Genomic DNA, 24,632 nt, shown 5'->3' with positions numbered 1-24,632 from the left:
TGACAAAGAAATGGATGAGATCTACATGAACAACCTGGACAACAGTGGGAGTAATGAAAGGCAAGGTTTGAGGGAAAGAAAGCTTATGGGAGCAGGAGATCCCAGCTGGATCAAGAACAGAAAGGGAGAACAAGGAATAACAGACCATGATAAATGATGACCACGTGAGAACAGGAATAGGCAGAGTGCTGGAGAGGTCCCCAGAAATCCACAATGATACATCCTCTGTAGACTGTTGGCAATGGTCGAGAGAATGCCTGATCTGACCTAGTCTGGTGATCAGATGGCCAAACACCCTAACGGTCATGCTTGAACTCTCATCCAATAACTGATGGAAGTGGATGCAAAGATCCTCAGCCAGGCCCCAGGTGGAGCTCCAGGAGTCCAATTGTCGAGAAAGAGAACGGACTGTAAGAGTGTGAATTGTTGAGACCAAGATTGGAAAAGTACAGGGACAAATAGCCAAATGAATGGAAACACATGAATTATGAACCAATGGCTGTGGAGCCCCCAGCTGGATCAGGCCCTCTGGATAAGTGAGACAATTGAATAGCTTGAACTGTTTGGGAGGCATCCAGGCCGTGGGACCCGGACCTGTCCTTAGTGCATGAGCTGGCTGTTTGGAACCTTGGGCTTACACAGGCACACTTTGCTCAGCCTGGAAGGAAGGGACTGGACCTGCCTGTTCTCCAACTTCTTTATGTGGGCATTTAGTGCTCTGAATTTTCCTTTAGCACTGCTTTCATAGTGTCCCATAAGTTTGGGTATGTAGTATATTTGTTTTCATTGATCTCTAGGAAGTCTTTAATTTATTTCTTTATTACTTCCTTGACCCATTGGTGATTCAGTTGAGCATTATTCAGTTTCCATGAGATTGTAGGTTTTCTGTAATTTTTGTTATTTTAAACCATGGTGGTCTGATAGAATACAGGAGGTTATTCCAATTTTTTTTTTGTATCTGTTAAGATTTGCTTTGTGAGTGAGTATGTAGTCGATTTTAGAGAAGGTTCCATGGGATGATGAGGAGAAGGTATATTCTTTTTTGTTAGGGTGGAATGTTCTGTAGATATCAATTAAGTCCATTTGAGTCACAACATCAGTTAAACCCCTTATTTCTCTGTTGTTAAGTTTTGATTTGGCAGAACTGTCCAGTGATGAGAGTGGGGTGTTGAAGTCTCCCACTATTAATGGAACACAGCAACTCTTATGAAGAGAAACATTTAATTGAGGTGTTGGCTTACAGTTTCAGACGTGTAATCCATTATTATCGATTATCAGCTGGTGCAGAGCATATGCAGGCAGACATGGTGCTGGCTACATTTTGATAGGCAGGCAACAAGAAGTGGGCTCAGACACTGGTGCTATCTTGAGCATAGGAAACATAAAAGCCTGCCCCCACAGTGACACATGTCCTCCAACAAGGCCACAACTACAACAAAACCACACCTAATAGTGACACACTCCCTGTGAGCTTATGGGGGTCAATTACATTCAAATTACCACAGAGGGAGAATGGGGGAGAGGCAATATTTGATAATAAAGGCTGGGAACTTTCCAGAACTGATTTAAGGAAGCTACAGATACAAGAATCACAGTGTATATAAAATGAGATAATAAAATAAATCATTAACTTGAATCACAACAATTACATTACATGTCATAAATGATAAGGAGTCTTTTAATATGGCCCTGAGAATGTAAGCATGGGAGATCTGGCCCCACCCCTCATCTGCCATACAGTGCTGTGGGTGGGGGAGAGATGCTTTCCCCCCTGCCCCTCACCACCTGTGGCAGGTGGGAGAGCTGGCCGTGAAGTCATAAGAGCAGGAGAACTGTCCCTGCCCCTCATCAGCTGCAGCCCTCAGGAGAGTGGTCCCTGTACCTTGCCTGGGCAACACAGTAGAGCTGGCCCTGATGGTGTAGGTGAGAGAGAGCTGACCCTGAGGGCATGAGAGCAGGAGAACTGGCCCCACTCCTTGCTCATTGCTGAAAGGGTTTGAACTAGCCAGGGCAATGCTGGAGGGTTCACCGTGTGGTGAGGACAAGGGAGAGCTGGTGGGCTGACCAACCCTGCAACTACCCAGGCCCAGAAGCAGGATTATGTGTTGGCCCACCCCAATATCCACTCCATCTATGATCTGCTGGAGCATGTGAAGGGGCCAGTCCTGCAGACCCAAAGCTGCAGGATCTCCACAACACAGGGCAACAACAGAATATCTGAGAGGAGCCCCAGTGAGGGCCCAGCATCAATAGTGCAGCAGAAACCAAGGGCCTCAAACCAGACCAATGACTTTGCAATGAACACCTACAAGTAAAGGTATATGGACAAAAAGGTATATTGTGTGACTCAGTCACATGATGAGATTGATTTTTTTTTCCCTTTTTTTTCTCTTAAAATTTTATTTTATTTTATTTTGGGGTGAGGTTGCAAGGGTAGAGGGCAGATACAAAGGGATGGCAAAATGAATGGGATATAGATGCATGATGTGAAAAACACAAATGATAAATAAAAAGAAAATTTATAAAAACAGACCTGAGTTAGAATTCCAACTCTTAAAAAAAAAAAAAAAAAGAAATTGTCAAATAACAAAATTAATCAATAAAGTAAAATAATAGAGAAAAAAAGAATGTCTTTCAAAGGCATGGAAAAACTGAGGTGGGGTGACAAGTCATCTTGGAAGGAGCCTGCTATGGGATAGTACATTGGTTTAATAAAATGCTGATTGGCCAATGGCCAGGTAGGAAATACAGGTGGGACGAGCAGACTAGGAAAATGCTGGGAAGAGGAAGGGCAGTCACCAGCCAGACACAGAGGAAGCAAGATGACAAGCCAGAACTAAAAAAAACGATATCAAGCCATATGGCTAAACATAGATAGAAATCATTGGTTAATTTAAATATAAGAACTAGTCGGTAATAAGCCTGAGCGAATGACCTAGCAGTTATAATTAATATAAGCCTCTAATTGATTATTTTATAAATGGCTGTGGGACCACAGGGCCAGGTGAGACCAGAGAAACCTTCTGAGTACAGGAGCTACAGAAACAACAGAAATCAGCAGATAACTACTGACCCCAGAATTCTATAACCAGTAAAGTTCTATTTCTAAAAGGGAGCAAAATAGACATCCTCAGATAAGCAAAGATTGAAAGCTTGTCTTTAGCAGACTCCTCCCACCCCACACCCAGGAGCTGTACTCCAGACAGAAGACATATGACTCCAGATGGAAGCCTCAGACACGTGACTCCAGATGCACAGGATGAGTATTCGATCAACTGAAGCAAACATCACCAGTGTGAAACAAGACTTTGCAGGGTCAAAAGTGAAAGTGTGTCACTGTGGGGGCAGTGAGGTCTTTTTCTCAAGCTTCACTGTGACAGTCAGTGAACTTCCTGTTGCCTGCAAGATGTAGCACTCTCAGCTCCAGCACCACATCTGCCTGCATGCCATTCTCCCTGCCATGATGACAATGGACTGAACCTCTGAACTGGAGGTGAGTGACCTCAATTAAATGTTTTAATTTATAAGAGTTGCCATGACCATGGTTTCTCTTCACAGCAATCAAAACCCTAACTAAGACAGGAGTTGGTACCAGAGACTGGGATATTGCTGTGATAGGTCTGACCATGATATTGTTTGGAGTAATATGGACTTTGGGAGTTTGGGTTAGAAAAGAAGTGGAATGCTTTAAGTGCTGCTTAATAGGCTATGTTAGTAGGAGCCTGGAAGACAGTGGTGTTGAGTGTGATTTGATGAACTGTAGGGTACTCACTCAAGAGGTTTCCAAGGAGAAGAAATTTAGTGTGTTGCCTAGAGATCATTCTTTTGATATTTTGGTGAAGAATGTGGCTGCCTTTTGCCTTTGTCCAAAGAGTCTGCCTGGGGCTAAAATGAAGTTTTGGATTAATTCCATTGGCAGAAAAAAAATCTCAAAACAGCCTAGCATATACTCTGTGGGTTTTAGTGGTAATTCTAATGAAGATTTACAATGAAAAGGAGCAAGCTCAGCAGAGTAAATTACAAAATGAAGATTTTGAGGAGAAAGAGCACCAGGAACTGGAATGGAGCTAAGTTGTATTCAAGGAGATAAATCAATTAAATGGAATAAAGGGAGTGGTGACCACAGGGCAAGCTCCCACCCAGCTAAGTTTGCAACTTGTGAAAAGGAACTAAAGAAAAGCTTAAAGTTGGGGTGTTACGGAGCACACCTTTAATCACAGCACTGGGGAAGCAGAGGCTGGTGGCTCTCAGTTTGGGGCCAGCCTGGTCTATTGAAAAGTTTTAAGACAGCCACACTTAGGCAGTGAAGGACAGAAAGCTGGTGAAGATGTAATTGAGAAAGGGGGCCATGTTCCAGCCCCAGCAAGCAGCAGAACATGGCAGTTTTGGCCAAGTGGTTCAGATTTTAGAGTTCAGGATAAAAGGAGTTATGGAATAAAGCTGCTGAGGCCAGGCATGTGTCAGGGGTGTCCCTGAATGGAGGCCAAGTGAGGCCATTGCATGAAGCTGTGAAGTTGAAGCCTGGATTGCCTTGGAGAACCCAAGATGTTAGAGATGCTAGAGTCATGAGATACCTGCCAAGGAGAGCTGCTAACAGGGAGTGCAACCACTCCAAGAGAAAGGAGTATGTTGCAGGCAACAAAACTGAGCAGAGTTGGAGATCTGAAGAGCATTTTGACATAGACATGGAGATGCAGAGTTTGGAGTTTGCCCAGCTTGTGTTTGGCCTTGCTTTGGTTTAGTATTCCCTCACTATGCTCCCTTCCCTGTGTTTCAGAATGGTCATATATATTCTATGCCATTATATGTTGGAAGTATGTGATGCGCTTTGGGATTTTGATTTTTACAAGGGGTTTACAGCTAAGAGATTGCCGTGCATCTCAGAAGAGATTAGACTTTGGACTTTCAAACAAGTTTGAGACTGTTAATGACTATAGGGACTTTTGAAGTTGAACTAAATGCATTTTTGCATTATGATATGGTTATAAGCCTTTGGGGGCCAGGGAGTGGAATGTGATAGTTTGAAAGAAAATGGCCCCCAAAGAGAATGGCACTATTAAGAGTTATGGTCTTCTTGGAGGAAGTGTGTCACTGTGAAGGTGGGCTTTCAGGTCTCTTTTGCTCAAGCTTCCCTCAGTGTGACTTTCAGTCAACTTCCTGTTGCCTGCAAGATGTAGCACTCAGCTCCAGCACCACATCTGCCTGCATGCCATGCTCCCCATCATGATGATAATGGACTGAACCTCTGAAACTGTAAGTGAGCCACCCCAATTAAATGTTTCCCTTTAGAAGAGTTGCCGTGGTTATGGTCTCTTCACAGCAATAAAAGTCCTAATTAAGACGGGGAAATCCAGAAAGAATCTATAGGAAAAGGAAGAACAATAAACCAGTGACAGGAAAAGCCACAAAATGGGCAATTTACAGACCAACCAAGAAAGTAGCAGAAGGCAATGCACAAATGAGTAGTACACATGAGATTCCTTTTTATGATTTGTGTGTGTGTGTGTGTGTGTGTGTGTGTGTGTGTGTGTGTGTGTGTTGCCCACAGGCCAGAAGCAGGAATCAGACCCCTGGAACTAGAGTTACAGACAGTTATAAGCTGCCCACTGTGAACGCTGGGAACTCAACCCAGGTCCTGTGAAGAACAGCAAGTGCTCTTACCCATTGAGCTATCTCCCCAACCCCCCCCACATGCAGATTCTGAACCAAACAAACCACCCTTGGGTCCTGATCCTGAGAGTTTGTAGCTACATAAAGTTCAAAATATCATTCCATCTCCCTAAGACTGGGTTCTCTCATCTGAGACAGGTTATGCTGAGCACAATAATGGCTGCTATCAAGCAGAATGGTGCGTCTGAGGACAGCCTAGGCTATGCTGAGTTCACTGACAAACTCATACTGTACTGCCCAGGCTGATCTCAGACGCATAGGTACAAGTAATCCTCCTGCCTCAGCTGCTCTCACAGCTGTGACTACAAGCACTGTAAGCACAGGTCAGCACCAGAATCAAACATTCATTAGGATCTTTACAAAAGCACCCCTCAAGCGGGAGCAGCCAGGCCCCTTCATAGGCTTTCTTAGCACAGAAAGACCAATTTCTGCCTGGTCCGCAGACAGCCTTGGTTCTGAAATCCAGCCTCTAATCCTTCCCTGTTCCCCAGCCATTGCTAGGCCACAGCTTTGGGAACAACAGTGAAGGCACCTCCTTCTTAGGCAAGAGGAGGTAGGTCCCAGAACTTGAGGGGGCATTTCAGCTCCATCAAGGAGACCCTCCTAACTCCCACCATGGAGTTCTGCTCACAGACCTGAACAAACAGAATTCATTCCATTCCATGCACCTTGGAATGTTATCACTTGTGTGTGTGTGTGTGTGTGTGTGTGTGTGTGTGTGTGTGTGTGTGTGCTTTTCCTCTGGCTTGTTTCCCCGGCAACAAGAAAGGCAGGAAGGCACGACCACAAAGAATAAGAATGAACAGTTGCTTGTTTACTCTTGTGTCCTAGGGAGGAGCTGTGATTAGGAGCAGTCACGACTTCCCATCCCGTACACTATTCACAACACAGATACCTTACTGGTCCCAATCCCACTGAATAGAGGACAGCAACAGCCCCGAATAAACATCAGTTTAAACAGCCTCCCACTGCCAGCAGGGAGGGCAGGAAACAGTTCTTCAAGGCCAAAGCCAAGTGACAAAATCCTACAGACAAATGGCACATCCACACTCAGTCTTCTGTGGCCCTACATGTCCAGGTCATGAGGACAGTGGCAGCTTGTGAGGCAATGGCCTGCTCATATGGGCTGGGTCCTTGGCTCCTGAGTGTGACAGGGAGAGGTATCTTCTACCACTTGAGATTGCCTTTCAAGCACCTGCCGCATCCTTTGCATCCCTGAGAAGAAGTGAGGAGTGGTCAGCACTGGGGCTGTTGCTGTCAGAAGTAGGGGTCCCTTAAAGGATGTTGTTGGGAGGGTAGAGGAGGAGACTGCTTACCCAGGCAGAGCCGGTTCTCCTTGTCTGAGAAGACCACCCGGAACCAGCCAGGTTCTTTGCACCCAAAGGCCTTCCCAGAGGACAGCAGCACCTTGTTATCCAAAAACTGGCGCCAGAGCAACACCTCCTCCTCAAATGTGCCTTTGCGAAGGTACTGGGGGTATGGGTGGAAGTAGCTCAGAATGCAGGAGACCCTCCAGTGCCTTCACCTGCCAGCTAGGGGCTTGACATTGCCCATTCCTCCACCCTATTTACCTTTCTCAAGTCAACCCAGATGAAGAAGCCTGCCCCACGACTCACAAAGGGGATCCCCAGGGTTCTGAGCTCCTCTGAGACATAGGTATGGGCAGCCTTGAGTCGGGCATGGTTTTCTGGCAGGTACACCTGGCTGATCCAGTCTAAATGGAAGGGAAGCAGGAACATAAAACTCCCATGGACCATTGCATTAATCTGAATGCTAAGACAAAAGGGCATGGCAGTCAACATCTTGGGAGCCCTTCCTCTAACTGGCTTACTGACCATAGGTTCAGAGGGACTGGGAGTTCAGTGCTCAGCACAAAGTGCCTTTGATCCAGGTACACAGCCCTGAGAACGCTAGGTCCTGGACCGCGTTCAGGAGTCCAGAGTACAAAGTCCCTCAGGATGTGAGCCAAGCCAAAGGTGTCTGCAGTTATAAAGTGGTACTTAGGACCACATAGGACCAAGGTCCTGACCCCAGTGGGGCATCTGGCAAGACAGGAAAAGGCAGACCTCAGCAACTTCACCTCTCTGGTCCTCATAGATTCACTGACCACTTTTGAGGGGTACACAGCTCTCTGGATTATGACACGTTCATACACTTATGAAAGCACCACCAAAATCAGGATTCTAAGTGACCCCAAAGACTGTCCTCATGCTATTTAGATTTATATACCCTCTTCCTCATGACTGACATGTTATACACCATGACGGTTTTGTTCATTCCTAAATGTCACCAAAACCAGCCTCATAGGGCATGAAATCTCTTGACCCTAGCTTCTCTTAATAGCACAGTGTCTTTGGGAGAAATCCACATTGCCATGGATTTTTATTATAACAGTATTCCATGGTGTGGGTGGGATACATCTGTGTCAACTCATCTGTGGAGGTGTGCTGTTTGCAGATGTGGGTGATTTAAAAAAAAAAAAAACAACAACAACAACAACAACAACCAAACCCTCAGCTATCAGCATTCACACAGAGATTTTTGTGTGACCATCAGGGTTCCACACTGGGGCCTGTGGCCGCTGAGTCATTTGATAGGTGTGTTTAGAAGAGACAGCAGAATTGTTTTTCGCTGTGGCTGAGCCATCTTCTGTCTCCACCAGTGATGTAAGAGCAAGTGTCCCAGCTGTCCCACCTCCCTTAGCAACATCTGACATTGCTACTATTTCTAAAACTTTTTAGGCTAGTAGATTGGGTGTTTAGTATCTGGTCCTCCTTTTCCTTCACCTATAAAACAAAGAGGAACTGCACAGGAATTCTTCCTAGGACCCCAGGGAGGGAAATGAGATGGACCAAAAGAGCATCTGAAAGGCTCAGTGAACAGCAACAAATACAAAACAGCTTTGCTATCCAAACTTCTGCTATCTGAGGCAGGAACAGATCTCATTCCTGGAGGCAGAGAGCTCTCTATGATATCGACATTTCCTCAGTAACTTCTGATCTTTATGCTCAGCGCTAAAAAAAAAGTTCATATTTGTAGGTGGAATCTTGTTATGTTGTCCAGGCCAGCCTGGAACTCCTGACCTGGAAGGATCCTCCTGCTTCAGTCTAGAAGTCGCTAGAAGGACAGATGCATAACACTGCACCTGGCCGGTGAGCTCACATTAGCCAAGAGCCTACTTTATGCCATGTATTGGTCTAACCAAATTATAGGTCCTATTCAGCCTGCAAGACTAGCACCATGATCACCCCATTCTACAGATGAGGAGGTGAAGAAATGTGCTACATATGGAGCACACAAGTGACTGATTACAGTCTGAACCCAGAGATGACACTGTCAGATGTCACCTAAGTTCCTCCAAAGGAGAGGCATCCGTGAGCCCCAACAAGTCCCACGCACATTACAACCCCACTCCTCTTTCAAGTCCCTAGCCCCAGACAGTCACCATGGTCCCGGAGCAGCTGTGCCATCTGGTGTTGGACCAGGCCACTGAGGCCATGGTAGCGACAGAGGGAGGCCACGGCAGTAGCCACATGCTGGTTTTCTGTGTACAGTATGCCAAAGCGGAGTCCAGACATCCCAAAGTCCTACAAGAAGACACATGATAGGCCATAGGCGGCCCACACAGAAGAAACTGATTCCACTCCCTCCCACCCAGGCTAGCCAGGAACTCACTTTGCTGGTGGACCACATCACATGTGTCCTCTGGGGGTCAGGCAGCCTACAGAGAGAATATGGAGACATAAACAACCCAGGGCCAGGGGATCACAGACTTGGGAACGGATAAGTAGATGGATAGATGAAACTGGGTCTCCTGTCTTTGAACCACAATTCCCCCACTTCCCTTAGTATGGGGGTCAGCCAACAGCCTGCTGTCTAATTGACCTAGAAAATAGCTCTGGCACCACTTCCTCAAAAGGCTTTTCTGACCAGCCAGGAAATCAGGCCAAAATAGACCCCCTCATAGCTCCTTGGCCACCTCTATTTTAGTGCTTCTTGCCACTATTATGGAAATTGCTAGCTGTGTCTTTAGCTGCTGAGACCTTTTCCTAGGTAGAAATATTGATAAGTGGATGGATAGGTGGGTGGATAGATAAACAGATGAATGGGTGGATGGAGGGATGAGTGGGTCAGAGGATAGATGAATGGATGGGTAGATGGATGGATGGATAGATGGATGCACAGACAGGACTGATGGATGGTTGAAACTGGAGTCACTCTGAGGATGAAGGAAATAGCAAGAGTCCAATTTCCCATAGACCCAATGCTTCTTCAAATAATGCCAAGGCCCTCCTTGGAGCTCTTGAGAATGCCATAGAATAATTTGAAGACCCCTGATCTACCTAGTCCTTCCTGGCCTGAGGACCAATGAGATCAAATAAATATCAATGGAACTGCCCTGGGGCAGGCCATGCCCTGTCAGCTGACCCAGAAAGAGGCTGGGAAAATGTGGGACAGTCGAGGGGGCTGGTAGAATCTGGTACACTGGGAGCCTCACCTTTCCAGGCTCAGGACACTGCGGTACCCAAGAGACTCTTCAAACACTGACAGCATGTAAACTTCATCCATGATCACATGCAGCTGGTGCCTGCAATGGGTAGGCGGTGGGAAAGAGAGAGCCAAAATATGTTACCCAGTGTTGAGTATCAGTATGTCAGAAACACAGAGGACCACAGACTAGCCCAGGGCACTACAAAACCAGCTTGTCCCAGGAACACCCCACTTTGGTCTACATTTTTACAAACAGGAAGCTGCACCCATAAAGCAGAGGACTCTTTGGGGTCCTCCATGGTGGGCTGGAGACAAATGGACTCAGATTCATGTCTGTCCCACCCCTGATTGGACCACTCTGAAGCTCTGTCAAGCAGGGATGATGACAGTGTCCATTTTCATGGAGATATTGTGATGAGGACCATGCATGCAGCACAGGAAGTGCTCACCTGGGAAGATGGCTCAGTCAGTAAAGTGCTGCCTTGCAAACAAGACCCAAGTCTGATACCCAGAAACCACTAAAAAGGCAGGCCTGGTAACATGTACTTGCAATCCCAGTGCTGGGGGAGTGAAGAGAAGTGGATCCTGGGGGTTCACTGGCCAGACAGCCTAGCATACTTGACCAGTGAAACCCTTTCTCATAATGGCATCTAAGGAATGACCTCTGTCCTCCATATTCACACACACACATGAACACAGGTAAACATATAAATAAATAAGTGTTCAGCATGGTGCCTGGCCCTAGCTGGTGTTTTAAGAAGACAGAGAGACACCAAAGCGGGTAGTAGCCCACAGTCAGCTAAGAAGGCTAATGTGCCCCTAGGCTCACATCAGAGCCTGGTCTGCTCACTTTGTGGGGTAGGCATAGCTCACCTCATAGCGAATCCCAGGAACTCCTGTAGCTCTTCAGGGGAGTAGATGTCACCCAGAGGGTTCTGGGGGTTGATGAGAATGAGGCCTTTGACCTTGACATCCTGAAACCATCCATGGGGGGGGGGTATTACAGTGTCACCCTGACCCCAGAGCCTTACAGTCCCACTGGATGAGGCTGAAAGCTGGCTGGCTCCCAGGGAAGCATGGCAGGGACATGCTCATGACCCAACAAGAAGCAAATGAATGGGACTAGAGTTACGTCTGCTGTGTCATGCCAACCACGGAAAGAAAGCAGGCAGGAAGCGGGTGGGGGGAGGGGGATGTGCCCAGCTGCTGGCAGAGAGGCTGCTTGTGTCAAAAGAACTCTAGGTGGGAAAGTCCAGAACTTTCACAGTTCCTGCAGTGAGCACTTGACAGCTTGAATGACAAAGGTAAACACCTTTGTGATGTGCACAGCTGCTGAAAATGGGTGGAAAGCAGGCATAGGAACTTGGGTCTCTGCCTTTATTAGGGAGCCCCTCAAAAAGAGCAGGATCACCCCTCACTGTACTATAGACTCCCATGATCCACATTTGATCCTGAAGCAGAAACAAAGGGATTGGAATAGGGTGAGTGTTCTTTTTAATTAGCATATTGTGGTGGTTTGAATTAAAATAGCCCCCATAGGCTCATATGTTTGAATGTTTGGTCTTTAGTGGAACTGTTTGGGAAGGATGAGGGAGGTGTGGTCTTGTTGGAAGAGGTGCATCACTTGGGGCAGGCTTTGAGGCTTCAAAAGCCCAGTGTCTCTCTGCCTGCTGCCTACAGATCAGGACATAAAGCTCTCAGCTACTACTACGGTGCCCTGCCTGTCTGCTTGCTGCCATGATGATAATGGACTAACTCTCTAAAATTGCAAGCAAACCCCCAATTAAATGCTTCCTTTTACCTTGGTCATGGTGTCTTTTCACAGCAATAGACCAGAAACTACATTCATTGAAAACAATAATGGGCTTCATTCTTGACATTTTCATGCACATTTATGTATAGTACTTCGATCATATCCCACCACCTATTACCCTTTCTTGTGAGGGGAAAATTGTTAATGAAACTCCCTGGTTCTCTGTACATTGTGGTTTCAGGGTCATTTTCTAATGGGAAGATCCTCCATAGACACTGGATTCTGCCTGACTGCCCCGATAATCCCTCCCCATATTTCCCTATCAAAGTTACAGGCCCAACTCCCAAGAGATGAAGGGTCCAGCCCCTGCTGAGACCCACCCACTCCCAGCCCTGGATTTCACTGAATCCCCAGACCTCAGAATTAACTCCTTGCAAGGCCATCTCCAGCTTCTCCACTGTGAGCTGGAAGGGACGTGTGTTCAGTCCAGTTACCTGGGAAGAGACCCATCAAAGGCAGGAGCCAAATTCAGTGTCCCATCCCCATCCTAAACTTGAACTCTTGGGTCTTTCCTCATCTATCATCTCCAGTCTCCTGGGTACAGCCTTTGGAAAATGAGAGGGGCCACTCCCCCTTCCTGCCTTCTGCCCCACCCTTTACCTCAGGGACGTCCCTCATCACTCAGATTTCTGGCGGTGGCAGCAAGTCTTCTCTGATTGGCTCTCACGACTTCCAAGGCCTAAGCTTCCCCCTTGCCACCCTCTCGTTTCTGGGGCTAGTTCTTGGCTTCTCTATGGACCCAGGAATCTTAGAGCCTGGAGCTTGGAGCTTCCAGGGAACCTAGGCAGAGGCATCCATGTGACAACAGAAGGCTCCACTTCCATTTCACAGCAGCCCCAAAGTCCCTAGCATAGGCTTCCTTCAGGTCCACCCACAAACTCAGACCCTGTAAACCCTTGCCTACAGGGATACCCAATGCAAGAACTGGAATGCAGGCACTCTTACCTTGCTGTCCAGGTAGACATAGGCCAGTCGGACGTTGCCATAGAGATAGATGTGCTGGGTAATGGCTCCATAGTAAGGGGTCGGGATCAAGAGAGCCTCTAGGAGAAGGAGTAGGCAGCCCACTGGCCTCTGGCTTGGATACCCCAGATACCAATATGAGCCCCACTGCCCTTCCAAGCTTCTATCATCCCTGGGAACTATCTGGAGCATATTCTTGCTCCTCTCAACTCCCAAAACCTTAAAGCTTGGATCCTCTAAGGTCAGACTTTCTAATATAGATGCCCACTTAAAATGGGGTCACATCCAGATAAATCCACTATAAGTTGAAACTATTAAAAAAAAATGCATTTGATCCACCTAACCTCCTGAACATTCTAGCTCAGGAATTTGGAACAGGGCAGAGTACTGGCATTGACTCAAGATCTCATGGTCACCTGCAGTTGGAGTGGGGGAGCTCACTGCCACTGCCCAGTATTGCAAGAAAACAGCACATCACACAGCACTAGCTAGAGAACCTGTCACAATTCAAACTCCAGAGAACCTGGGTTCGATTCCCAGCACCCACAGGATGGCTCACAAGTGGCTGCAACTCCATTTCCAGGGGATCTAACCTCCACAGGCACCAGGCACACACAAAGAAACATCCAGGCAAAAACATTCATACACATAAAATAATAAAATAAAAACCAATATAAAGATTTATTTGAAAATAAAGAGAGAGAAACCAAAATAGAGTTTCTATTGGGTTTGCATAGTTTTCACACCACTGTAAGCTGTAAGTCCCTGTCCATCCACTGTGAGTTGGGGCCTCAGCTAATACTTACTGACCCCTTAGCCTGTGCTAAACAGGCTCACCACCACGCTCTGAAGTAAGCAGTATTGTCAGCCATACTTTATAGACCAGGATACTGGAGCTTATAGGGTCCCTGTGCTTGACTGTTCCAGAACGGGTAACAAATTTCTATCATATTCTCACAGCAAATCTTCCTTTAGGGCTCAAGTCCTGGTGACTGCTTCTGTTCCTATGACTTCGAAAAGTTACTTAACCTCTAGGCCTCAGTCTTCTCACCTGTAAAAGGGTCTAGTCAAAGAATCCACTCTGGGGCTGGAGAGATGGCTCAGAGGGTAAGAGCACCAACTATTCTTCCAGAGGTCCTGAGTTCAATTCCCAGCATCCACATGGTGGCTCACAACCATCTGTAATGAGATCTGGCGCCCTCTTCTGTGTACATAATAAATAAATATATCCAAAAAAAAAAAAAAAAAAAAGAATACACTCCACAGAGGTGTTGTGTAAAGCCACATGACCTAGCTTGGAATGCAATATGCAGTGACTGCATGTGACCAGCGTTAACCTATTAGTTAGGCTCAAATGAGCTCTCATGTTCCTTACAAGAACTGACCCCTGGCTACAACCAGCTCTTGACACACTGCCTCTTAGAGTCATTCAATCTCCTTCCTCGCTAAGAGAAATGGTTTTTGTTTGTTTGTTTAGTTTGGTTTGTTTAGTTTGTGTGTTTGTGTGTTTGTTTGTTTTTGTTTGTTTGAAAGAGGACCAGCAATATGTCCAAGTCAGGCCTTCCCCAGCCATGGCGTGAACCAGTCTGGTTTAAGCTGACACTGGCTCCCTTAAGTGCCTTTGCCAGGGATTCCTTTAGGTTTACAAGTAATTTCTATCTGGTAAAAGGGGTCTCACTGGGATCCTTTTTGGAAAGAGCACCCTTGATGCCCTGCCTGACAGGAGGGAGGCCAGCTTGTTGTAACTGTCTTGGTCTTCTTGCTATAAGACACAGTGTCAGAGAAGGATGTGACAATGACCTGGTGACAAGAAGGGAAAGCTGAGGAACTCAGAGGGATCAGGGTCCTGATCCCATAGGAACCTCCGTGGGAACTGCTGCTCCGGATTCTGGTCAAGCCACTCACTTAAGGCTCCTGCAATCTCCTACACTCTACTATAGCTGAAGGCATCCTGAGGCAGCTCTACTGCCAGGCAACTGAGGTCACAGCCAAGCATAGCCCTGGTTCAAAGCTGAGGGAGTGGGCATGGGGTTCACTTACCTCCTGCCTCACACAGCACTGTGGCCAGAGCAGAAAAGAGAGAGGCACAGCCATTCAGAACTACCACCTGGGTAGAGACAAGGGTGACTCTGTCAGGGTACAGAGAAGAGCAAGGACCAGGGGAAGGGCCACTCCTCTCCCCAGTGCCCTGGGGAGCTATCCTGACAAAGGTCTCCCTTGGCTCCCAGCCAAGCTTATTTCCGGGGATCCTGCTCTTGACCAAGTGAACAAGTGCTCAGTGGGGTTTGGAGGCAAAACTAAGTGAAAGGTAGATCCCAAGCGCCCTTCCAACCCTCACCTCTAAGAAAGGGGTGACTCACGTTCTCTGGTTTGAGGGGTGCCGAGCTCTTACAGTAGAAAGACAAGAACCTTGCCACTTCTTCTCGGAGGCTAAAAAAAAACCAGAGCAATGATGTACAACACTTGTCAGAGGGTTCTCAGCTCAGTCCACTCTGGAGCCCCTCTGGGAACCCACAGGTGGCTAGCTGCCACTGCTCCAGCCTCCCTTACCAGGAGGTGCATAGGTAGACATTTGTCTCCACTCTGCCACACCCTCCCCTATCTGACCACAAAGCATTCATTTGTGTGGTTCTAGGACACCCAGCCCCCCCCCCCCCCCCAAGTCAGGAAACAGATGAAAACTAACGCTATATAGATCTAGCTGGTGAAAACAATAATAATAAACATTATCATAATAGGAACTATTACCGCGGTTTTTACTGAGCCTCAGATGTTATTTGGAGAATGTTCCATGGTGACTATTATTACTATCATTTCCATTTTAAGGGAATTAAAACACTTGCTGGTAAGTGGCAGGATCTATGTGCAAGCCTGGTGGCCTGCCCCAAGGCTCACCATCCTGATGACCATTTTCTAAGAATATGAGCTTTGGAATACATCTTCGGTCAGGTCCTGCTGGGCCACTAATTCCTAAGAACAATGTCTGACCTGCAAATAATCAGTATATGGCAGTCTTTCTTTCCCTGACCCATCTTACCACTGGGAATGAGTCCCAGGCAGCCCCCTAGACACTCACCTGTCATCTCTAAAACTGCTGAAAAGGTAAGGACAGTCTCCTCCCTCACCTCAGACTTAGGGTCATGGGAACCAAGCCCGGAACCCCGGTGATGGATTTGGGGCTGGCCGGACAGCCCCTGCTCACCAGGTCTCCACAGCTATGTTCTCAGCTTATGACCAGCTCCCTCACTCTGCCTCTACTGATATTGTGGACAGAAGAATTCTTTGTTGAGAGGCCTCGCTGTGCTTTGTAGTTTAACAGCATATCCCTGGACAGCAGAACCCTTCTCCCAGTTATACCAATGTGCCCAGCCACTACCAGACCTCCCTGGGGTCAACGTGTTGAGACCCCCAAGCCTGTGGCAGCTACTTACAACAGATGTCCCCTCCAGTCAGGGTACTGCAGCAGAGACGGCTCCACATGAAGCATGTCATTCTGTGTCAGCTGGGGACACAAAGGGAACAGAGCAAGGCTAAGGGCCAGCACTGTCACCTGCGTCCCCATGGCACCAGGGCCTTCAGCACCTACAGTTTCTTCTCCTTCTCAGGGAATGTGGCGGGAGTGCAGGACAGCCCATTTCACAGATCAGCAAACCAAGGCTCACAAAGTGAAGGCAAGGCTAGCAAATGGCAGAGCTAAAGCCACACCCAGAACTCCTGACTCTAGCTCTCTATACAACAGAATCAGGGGGGTGGGTGCAGAGCAGTGCTGGGAAGGTACGCTGCTCAGCTTCCCCAGAGGTCAGAGGAGGCTCCAGGGTTGGGTGATGGCGGCTTGGCCTTGGCTCCAACTTTAGAGAGGGGACTCGGGACACTGTCTCCTGCAGGTTCCACTCAATCTCACCCTTTGTGTATGGTGGTAAATTTTAGACCATCCCTTGTATCGGCAGGTACTGGATTAGTGACACTAGAGCATCATGGCTATAAGGTCAAAGAGAGCCAATAACAAAGTGTCCTCGGGCAGGGGGACCAGAAAGACTGGAATCATTATGCCAGGGCCCAGCCATTTCCCTCCCTCCTGTCGCCCCTTAGAGCAGGTTCAACATGGAGGCCACTGGTATCTGTGGCTACTTAGCACTTACTAGGTTGCTAGTCTGAACTGTAAAGACTTTGTAAAAACATGTATTATTAAATATCAATAATTGTACATTTATTACCAGCTGAAATGGTCATATTTTAGATATACTAGGTAAATAAAATATTACTGAAACCAATTTTAGTTATTTTTACTTTTGGAGACTGGAGACATGCTCTTGTTATGTAGCCCTGGCTCTCCTGATGCTTACTATGCAGCCCAAGATGGCCTCACACTCACAGCACTCTTCCTGCCTCAGCTTCTTGGGTACTGGGTTCAATTCCCAGCACCTACATGGCGGCTCACAACCATCTCTAACTGCAGTTCAGGTTATCAGACTCCCTCTTCTGGCCTCAGCAGGCACCAGGCATGTACCTGGGACACAGACATCTATGAAAGCAAAACACCCATACACATAAAATATATTTTGAGAAGAAATCTGATGAAATTTTCAGAAATTTTACAAACTGGATTAGAAACAGCCATAGAAGCTTGACCTGATGGTGGAAGCCTGTGACCCCAGCTACACCAGAGTTTAAGGCAGGAGGATTGCAAATCCAAGGCAGAGTAAGTTCAAGATCAGCTTCAGAAACTTAGACCTTGACTTAAAAAGTTAAGAAGGTAGAGGGTGTGGTTTAGCTGGCCTAGGCTGTGTAAATGCTAAGTTCAATCTCCAGTGAAGAGCGAAAGACTAGAGATGAATACAGTTCTGTTGGCAGACAGGGGAGGAAAGGTGAAGGAGGAGAGGGGAGGGGAGGGGAGGGGAGGGGAGGGGAGGGGAGGGGAGGGGAGGGGAGTGGAGTTGTTCCCAAGGCAGACCTGGAATCCATGTCTCCCTGCTCTTACATCAGGGCCACTGAGGCATGCAGCAAGCTACCGTGGCAAAGGATTCCAGAAGCCCCTGGTGACGGCAGCCCAGTACTCACCCGCCTGGACAGAAGGTCGAAGCAGAGTTTGTTCTCACTGGTGCCCAGGTTGATGATGCCCTGCAGACAAAGTGTAGAGGCAGGGTGAGCATGAGAAAGGAGTGCCTGCAAAGAGCCTGGAGACCCCACAGACAGCAAAGTGGGCACCATTCACCCTTCCAACTGGGCCCTCACTGGGCTCTAAAATCCCATCTCCCATTTACAACACAGTCTAAACACCACCTCGGGCAATAAGCCTTCCCACAAGCCCCACCTGGAAGCCCTCTTTGCTTCTTGGAGTCCCACATCTCTTTCTACCTCTCCCCTGCCCCAAGAAAACCACTCAATTTCTGTCCCACACCACAGAGATCAGGGCATAGCTCTCTGCTGATAGCTATCTCCCTGAAGGCAAATTCGTCCCCAAGACACCACTGTCTCTCCAGAATCATTTATAGAATGAAAAAATCTGCAGACTATAAATTATACTCTGCTAGGACCAGAAACAAAGGTGGAGTGTTCAGTGGACCCCCTAGGTCAGTATAAATTATTCCCTAGAATGCTGTGGATATCGCTCTGTATAAATAAGATGCTGATTGGCCAGTAGCCAGGCAGGAAGTATAGGCAGGACAAGCAGAGAAGAGAATTCTGGGAAGTGGAAGGCTGAGGCAGAGAGACGCTGCCAGCCACTGCCATGAGAAGATGTTAAGACACAGGTAAGCCACGACCCACGTGGCAACTTATAGATTAGTAGAAATGGGTTGATTTAAGATATAAGAACAGTTAGCAAGAAGCTTGCCACGGCCATAAAGTTTGTAAGCAATGCAAGTCTCTATGTGTTTACTTGGTTGGGTCTGAGGGGCTGTGGGACTGGCGGGTGAGAGAGATTTGTCCTGACTGTGGGCCAGGCAGGTCCAGGAAAACTCCAGCTACACTAGGAGACCCAGCTAACAGGACACAATGTCTGATTGCCACCCCACAAGGTGTTAATCCTAATAGGAGGCACCAACTCCTGCCCCTTGCCTTATGTCAGGAGTGAAGGAGGCAGGAAAGAAAAAAACAATTACACTTGAATGAGCTGAGAGTTAGACACATAAAAGGCAATGCTCACCACCCTGGGGAGGAAACTGTTTCCCACAGACCCAGCCAACCCATCTCCAAATCCTAACAGCTCTCCAGTTACAGCACATTCAGCCAGCCCTGCTGCTGAGATCCTGTCCAGATCACTGCCAGAGCTCCCCACCTCCTCTCCTGTCTACTCCCTCACCTGTCATCAGGTCTTCATATGGCAGTCCCAGATGTCTTTAAAAACTGAAAGGACATCATGCATACTGTCTCCTGAACATTTCCTACTCAACTCTGTATACAGAAAGAACATTCACCACGTCCCATGAGGCCCTACAATACCCATAGCCTTTCTGACCCATCACCCACCAGTCTGGCTTTACCATAACCCACTAGTTCCCTTGCTGACCCTTGACCTGACCCAGCATAGTTCCAGTATGGAGACTTTGTACTAGCCATTCTCTCAGCTGCATGGCTCCTGGTGATGGCTAGCCTCTCCCACGGCACCCTGCATAGAGGCTGAATCTACAAAGTGCTCTGATCAAAAGAACATGCAAAGATGGTGGGGTGTCACTTCTAAGGTTAGGTCATAAAAGCGGATGGCTTCCATCTTGGGATCTTGGGTATTTACAGTCTCTCATTCTGTCCTGCCTCATCTTCCCTGGAGGGAGCCAGCTGCCATATCTGAGGCAGTCCTGGGGGAAAGTCCGTGTGAAAGGAATGGGTACCCACGAGGAGACACGGGAGTGAGTTTGGAGATGGAGCCTCTCACCTGCTCAAGTCCCACCACCCAGTCAAGCTTTCAGATGAGATCACAGCACCAACTTCAGGGTACTGTGACAGAAACCCCGATCCCAAGATGCCCTCCAGGAGTCCTGAGCTGCAGCAAGCGGGAAATGCTTGCTATGAAAGCGGCTGAGGTTTAGGGTGATTTCTGCAGCAATGCAACCTCTCTCGCTTTTGTCAAGGCTCTGTTCTAATGTCACCTGATTAAAGGAGCCTTCTATGACATCCTCTGTCAGACAGCACTGTTTCCCAGCCCGCCACCCTCCTCTCTCCACCTCACCCTGTCTTCGTTTTCTCTGCAGTTCCTATCAGTAAATGTTATATGTATTTTTGATCTGTCTGTCTCAACTAAAATATAAATACATAGGGCAATATTTGAGTTTTGCTCACTGCTATGACACCAGTACCTAGAACGGTTGCTGATACCTGGTGGATCTCCAACGGATCAAAACTATTAATAAGGGTTATTGTGCAGCTCTTTGCCAAATTATTATGTATAATAGATTATGGTAATCATGGTATATGATAATAATAATAGCAGCTGTATTTATCAAGTTTTTATCAGTTTATCAAGTATTTATCAGTATGACAAGCACTGTTAATTTCACATTTCTTGTTTCATTTCATGTTGACTCTTCTACAGAGCAGACATTACTAGCCCATCTCAGAGATGACCTATCTACAGAACAGACATTACTAGCCCATCTCAGACATGAACTGTCTACAGAAGCCGACATAACCAGCCCTCTTGGAGCCAGAGGCTCATAACTCCAACCTGACAAGAGCAAGCTGGATGCTGGCTGCCCTGCGGTTAGTTTGCTCTAGGGTCCCAGATGGGAGGGGTCTTCACTTACATTGGGGTTCTTGTCCTCATCATACTCATCCATGTGGTAGGTTCTGTAGCCCTCCTCAGCGGAGTCCCAGAACCATTTGATGACTCTTCCTCTAGAGGATAGGCAGGAGCTATCAGAGGAGAACGTGGCTATGGGGTCACCCACTTCATAGAGTTTGGGCAGCTTGTAGTCTGGCTTTCTGAGGCATTCTCCTTGCAGAACATCACCATAGCCATTCTCCATGTCCTGAGAAGAGGCTGAGCCTGAACATGCAGTAGGTGCTGTGGCTTCCCTCTGAGTAAGAGTGAACATCTGCGAAGACACAAATGCACAGGCCTGCTGAAGGGCTTCTGTTCCTCCTTCGTGTGTGTGTGTGTGTGTGTGTGTGTGTGTGTGTGTGTCTGTGTGTCTGTCTGTCTGTCTGTCTGTCTGTCTGTCTATGTGTAGGCCCAAGAACAATCCCTGGTATTGTTCTGGGAGCTGTCCACTGTGTTTTTTGAGACAGGGTCTCTCCCTAGGACCTGATGTTTGCAGATTAGATTAAACTGGCTAGCCAGTAAGGCCCAGAGACCTGCCTGTCTCCATCTCCCTAGCTCTGAAATTATGAGGGTGAACATCTGGCTATTTTCATGTGGGTTCTGGAGATAAAATTCAGGCCCTTCTGAGTACAAGGCAAGAAAAGCATTTTAATGGCTGGACACTTGACAGCTAGGGATGGTTGCCAAGCCTTCATTTTTTCCCCCTCTAAGGTTGTCCAACACTGGCCTTGAACTCTTGGGCTTAAGTGATCCTCCTTCCTCAGCCTCCCTTGTAGCTGGAACTAAAGTTTTCTCCACACAGATATCTCCCTCTTCTTGCAAGTTTGTGCGCTCATCCCACTTGTCCCTATCAAGTTAAACACTTCAACAAATCTGTTCAGGACCTATAAATACCATACCATGCTTGCTACATATAAGTAACTTTAATCTACCGTCGCTTTAGCTTGCTCCATTTCTGTGTCTATTTCTCATTCTGCAGCCTCAAGGGTCACCAACTATCTTTCCCACCTCAAGGATCTTGCTCACCTCAATTTCAAAACATCAGGCTATTTCCCAAGCAGATCACTGCCGTGGTCCTGGACCGCTTGTGTGACAGGTGATCTGGAGCTGGTGGTGGGAACTAGGGGGACAGGAGATTAGGGGTCACAAGTGCAGGCACTCAGGATCCCAGCTCTGCTCACAAAGGAGGCAAGGGCCTCCTAGCTGCCAACAACATAGAAGCTTCCTAAACATCCCTCATTCATGTCTCACCTGTGCTGTGGTGGAACCAACACCCACCTCAAAGGGCAATAGCGGGGATCTAAGGGCGATATAAAGCACTCATACTAAATTGTGGCTGGTAGCCAAATGTCTAAAATATGAGTCACTCTATCACAATTGTTCTCTAATTCTCCTGTCTTGAGGTATAAGTCTTACTTGGAAGAAGGGATGGGAAGCCAGAAACTGTCCTGCAGTTTTGTTTTGCTTTGTAAATCTCAGGGGCCTCCCCATGGTGGCGGGACTTTGGAGAAGCACACATTCTGCTCCAGGACAGCCCAGATCGGAGGAAGGGCACTGCGCGGGCTTGGATGGGCGCAGCCAGAAGCCAGCAAGAGCGCAAGACAGTATGGGTGGGAGCGGGGCTCAATCCCGCCTAGCGTTCTAGCCAGAGTGGTTTGCAGGGCCCGCCTGGGGTTTTCCTGGCCCGCGGAGCCTGTGACTGCACTCCGGACTCCAGACCCAAGAGCAGCAGCGTTCAAGAGCACAGGGCAACCAAGCCGCCCCTTTGGTGCACAGTCGGGGGAATCGCACCTACTTTGGGCGTCTGGTTTCGGGGTTTCGCGCGTGATATCCTCTGGGCCCGACTTCCGGGACGCTGGAGCAGCCTGCCCACTGGCGACCAGGAAGGGATAAAGGGAAAGGAGCCTGCGCCTCCCTCCAGAGTGCAGACGTGGAAGCTCTGGGCTTCAACACTTCTCTGCCAGCCAGAAACTAGAGTCGGAACTGGAAGAGGTCGGGACTGAGGGGTGGAGATTTTAGCCAAGACAAGACCACGCCCTCCCCATCTCTTCTCTCATTGTCCTGAGCTTAGATTTCTCTAGCTTTTTTGTTTGTTTGTTTGTTTGTTTTTTGTTTTTTGTTTTGTTTTGTTTTTCGAGACAGGGTCTCTCTGTAGCTTTGGAGCCTGTCCTGGACTAGCTCTGTAGACCAGGGTGGCCTTGAACTCACAGAGCTCCACCTGCCTCTGCCTCCCAAGTACTGGGATTACAGGTGTGCGCCACCACCGCACGGCTTCTCTAGCATTTTTTGATACCCTTGGTCAGAGCCATTTGAGCATGGAAGGTTCTTCCCCAGTTAAAGTAGGCATCCTCTTAAAACACCGTTCCTCCTGAGTATCACCTGTGCACGTGATCTCCCCGCCATCCATTTGCATAGGCTTCCCTCAACCCCCAAAAATTCTTAGTTGAAGGGAATAAAGATTTATAAAAGAAAAATAGGGCTGGGCCGCAGTCACGCCTGTAATCCCAGTACTCTGGAGGCAGAGCCAGGTGGATCTCTGTGAGTTCAAAGCCAGCCTGGTCTACAGAGAGAGAGAGATACAGGACAGGTACCCAAAACTACACAGAGAAACCCTGTCTTGAAAAAAAAAAAAAAAAGAAAAAGAAAAATAGAAAGTTATCGACATGTATATTTACATGACACATGGTGAGAACACACGGGAATGAAAAGCTCTCAAAGGGGGGCTTCTTTGAATTCCAGTTTATACAAAATAGATTTTTAGAGATGTGGGTCGACAAAGGGAAAAGTTCAGTCCCCAGCACAAACAAGCAGGCAACAAGAAGTCAAAAATGAGCAGGTTTCCTTATGTGCCTCCCAGAGGTTTGCTGAGTGTAAATACCAACATATTTATGCAAATACTATAATATAATACCATCATCTATATGCTTAGATCAGGAACACAACCAGGCCTAGGTAGCCCAACAACAGTAGTTCCAATCTGTTACTGAAGGTGTGGTGGTTTGAATGACAATGACCCCCACAGGCTCATATATCTGTTCCTAGTTGGTACACTATTTAAGCATTAGGAAGTGTGTCTTTGTTGGAATAGGTGTATCACTATGGGTAGCCTTTGAGGTTTCAAAAGCCCAGGTCAGGCGCAGTCTCTTTCTCTGCCTGCTTCCTGAGGATCAGGATGTAAGCTCTCAGCTACTGCTCCAGCACCATGCCTGCATGCCGCCACCACACTCCCTGCCATAATGGTAGTAGACTAACACTCTGAAACTGTGAGCAAGCCTCCAATTAAATGCTGCTTTTTATAAGTTGCCTTGGTTAGGGTGTCTCTGCACAGCAATAGAACAAACAATAACTAAGACAGAAGTAATCATCATCCAGTATTCGGTATAGGGCTTCTCCCATAGCCTGGATTCACAGGAATCCAGGAGTAGGAAGGGGAATGGTTCCACTCACTGTCATCCTTAGTGACTAATTTCCACTAGGAAAATTGTTGCTTCCTGTTTCCAAAACCTTGAGTCTACTGGCCTAGAAGTTTTAGTTTCAGATGGGGGAGCACTCCTGCCTGGAGACACAATAAACATTCCATTGAACTGGAAACTCAGACTTCCTCCTGGCCACTTTGAGCTTCTGATAGCCTTACACCAACTGGCTAAGAAAGGAATACGTGTTAGGAGGGGTGATTGATCCAGATTACCCTGGGGAACTGGATTGCTTCTCCACAGTGAAGGTAAGAAAAATTATATCTGAAGTGCAGGAGGTCCTTGTAATGGTTTAAAAAAAAAATGGCCCCCATAGAGAATGGCACTATTAGGAGTTGTGGCTTTGTTAGAATAGGTGTGGCCTTGTTGGAGGAGGTATGTCACTGTGCGGGGCAGGCTTTGAGATCTCCTATGCTGAAACTACACTCAGTGTGGCACACAGTTGCTTCTGCTGGCTGTGAATCCA

General features: G+C 47.5%; 1 protein-coding gene across 4 annotated transcripts; it reads right to left on the bottom strand.

The window, feature by feature from the left end:
- Positions 1–5,575: 5,575 nt before the first annotated feature.
- Positions 5,576–22,657, bottom strand: Accs (1-aminocyclopropane-1-carboxylate synthase homolog (inactive)). Of its 4 annotated transcripts, XM_036184932.1 has the most exons (16): positions 22,489–22,657; positions 21,720–21,813; positions 20,677–20,967; positions 17,996–18,055; positions 16,369–16,439; positions 15,298–15,367; positions 14,978–15,044; positions 12,920–13,017; positions 12,331–12,408; positions 11,035–11,135; positions 10,169–10,258; positions 9,346–9,391; positions 9,116–9,257; positions 7,242–7,384; positions 6,987–7,140; positions 5,576–6,885 (listed from the first exon to the last, which is right to left on the bottom strand). In XM_036184932.1, the coding sequence occupies exons 3-16, from the start codon at positions 20,965–20,967 to the stop codon at positions 6,788–6,790; spliced, it is 1,509 nt and encodes a 502-aa protein (XP_036040825.1). In that variant the 5' UTR covers positions 21,720–21,813; positions 22,489–22,657; the 3' UTR covers positions 5,576–6,787. The 4 variants fall into 4 exon arrangements, with proteins under 4 accessions (XP_036040825.1, XP_036040826.1, XP_036040824.1 ...); XM_036184933.1 differs by lacking the exon at positions 21,720–21,813 and having other exon boundaries at positions 22,485–22,657; XM_036184931.1 differs by lacking the exon at positions 21,720–21,813.
- Between the last annotated feature and the right edge of the window lie 1,975 nt (positions 22,658–24,632).

The sequence above is a fragment of the Onychomys torridus genome, chromosome 4 (genome assembly GCF_903995425.1).
Source record: "Onychomys torridus chromosome 4, mOncTor1.1, whole genome shotgun sequence".
NCBI lineage: Eukaryota > Metazoa > Chordata > Mammalia > Rodentia > Cricetidae > Onychomys > Onychomys torridus.
The sequence above is the reverse complement of the archived record's forward strand: the minus strand, read 5'-3'. Positions and strand labels throughout refer to the sequence as shown.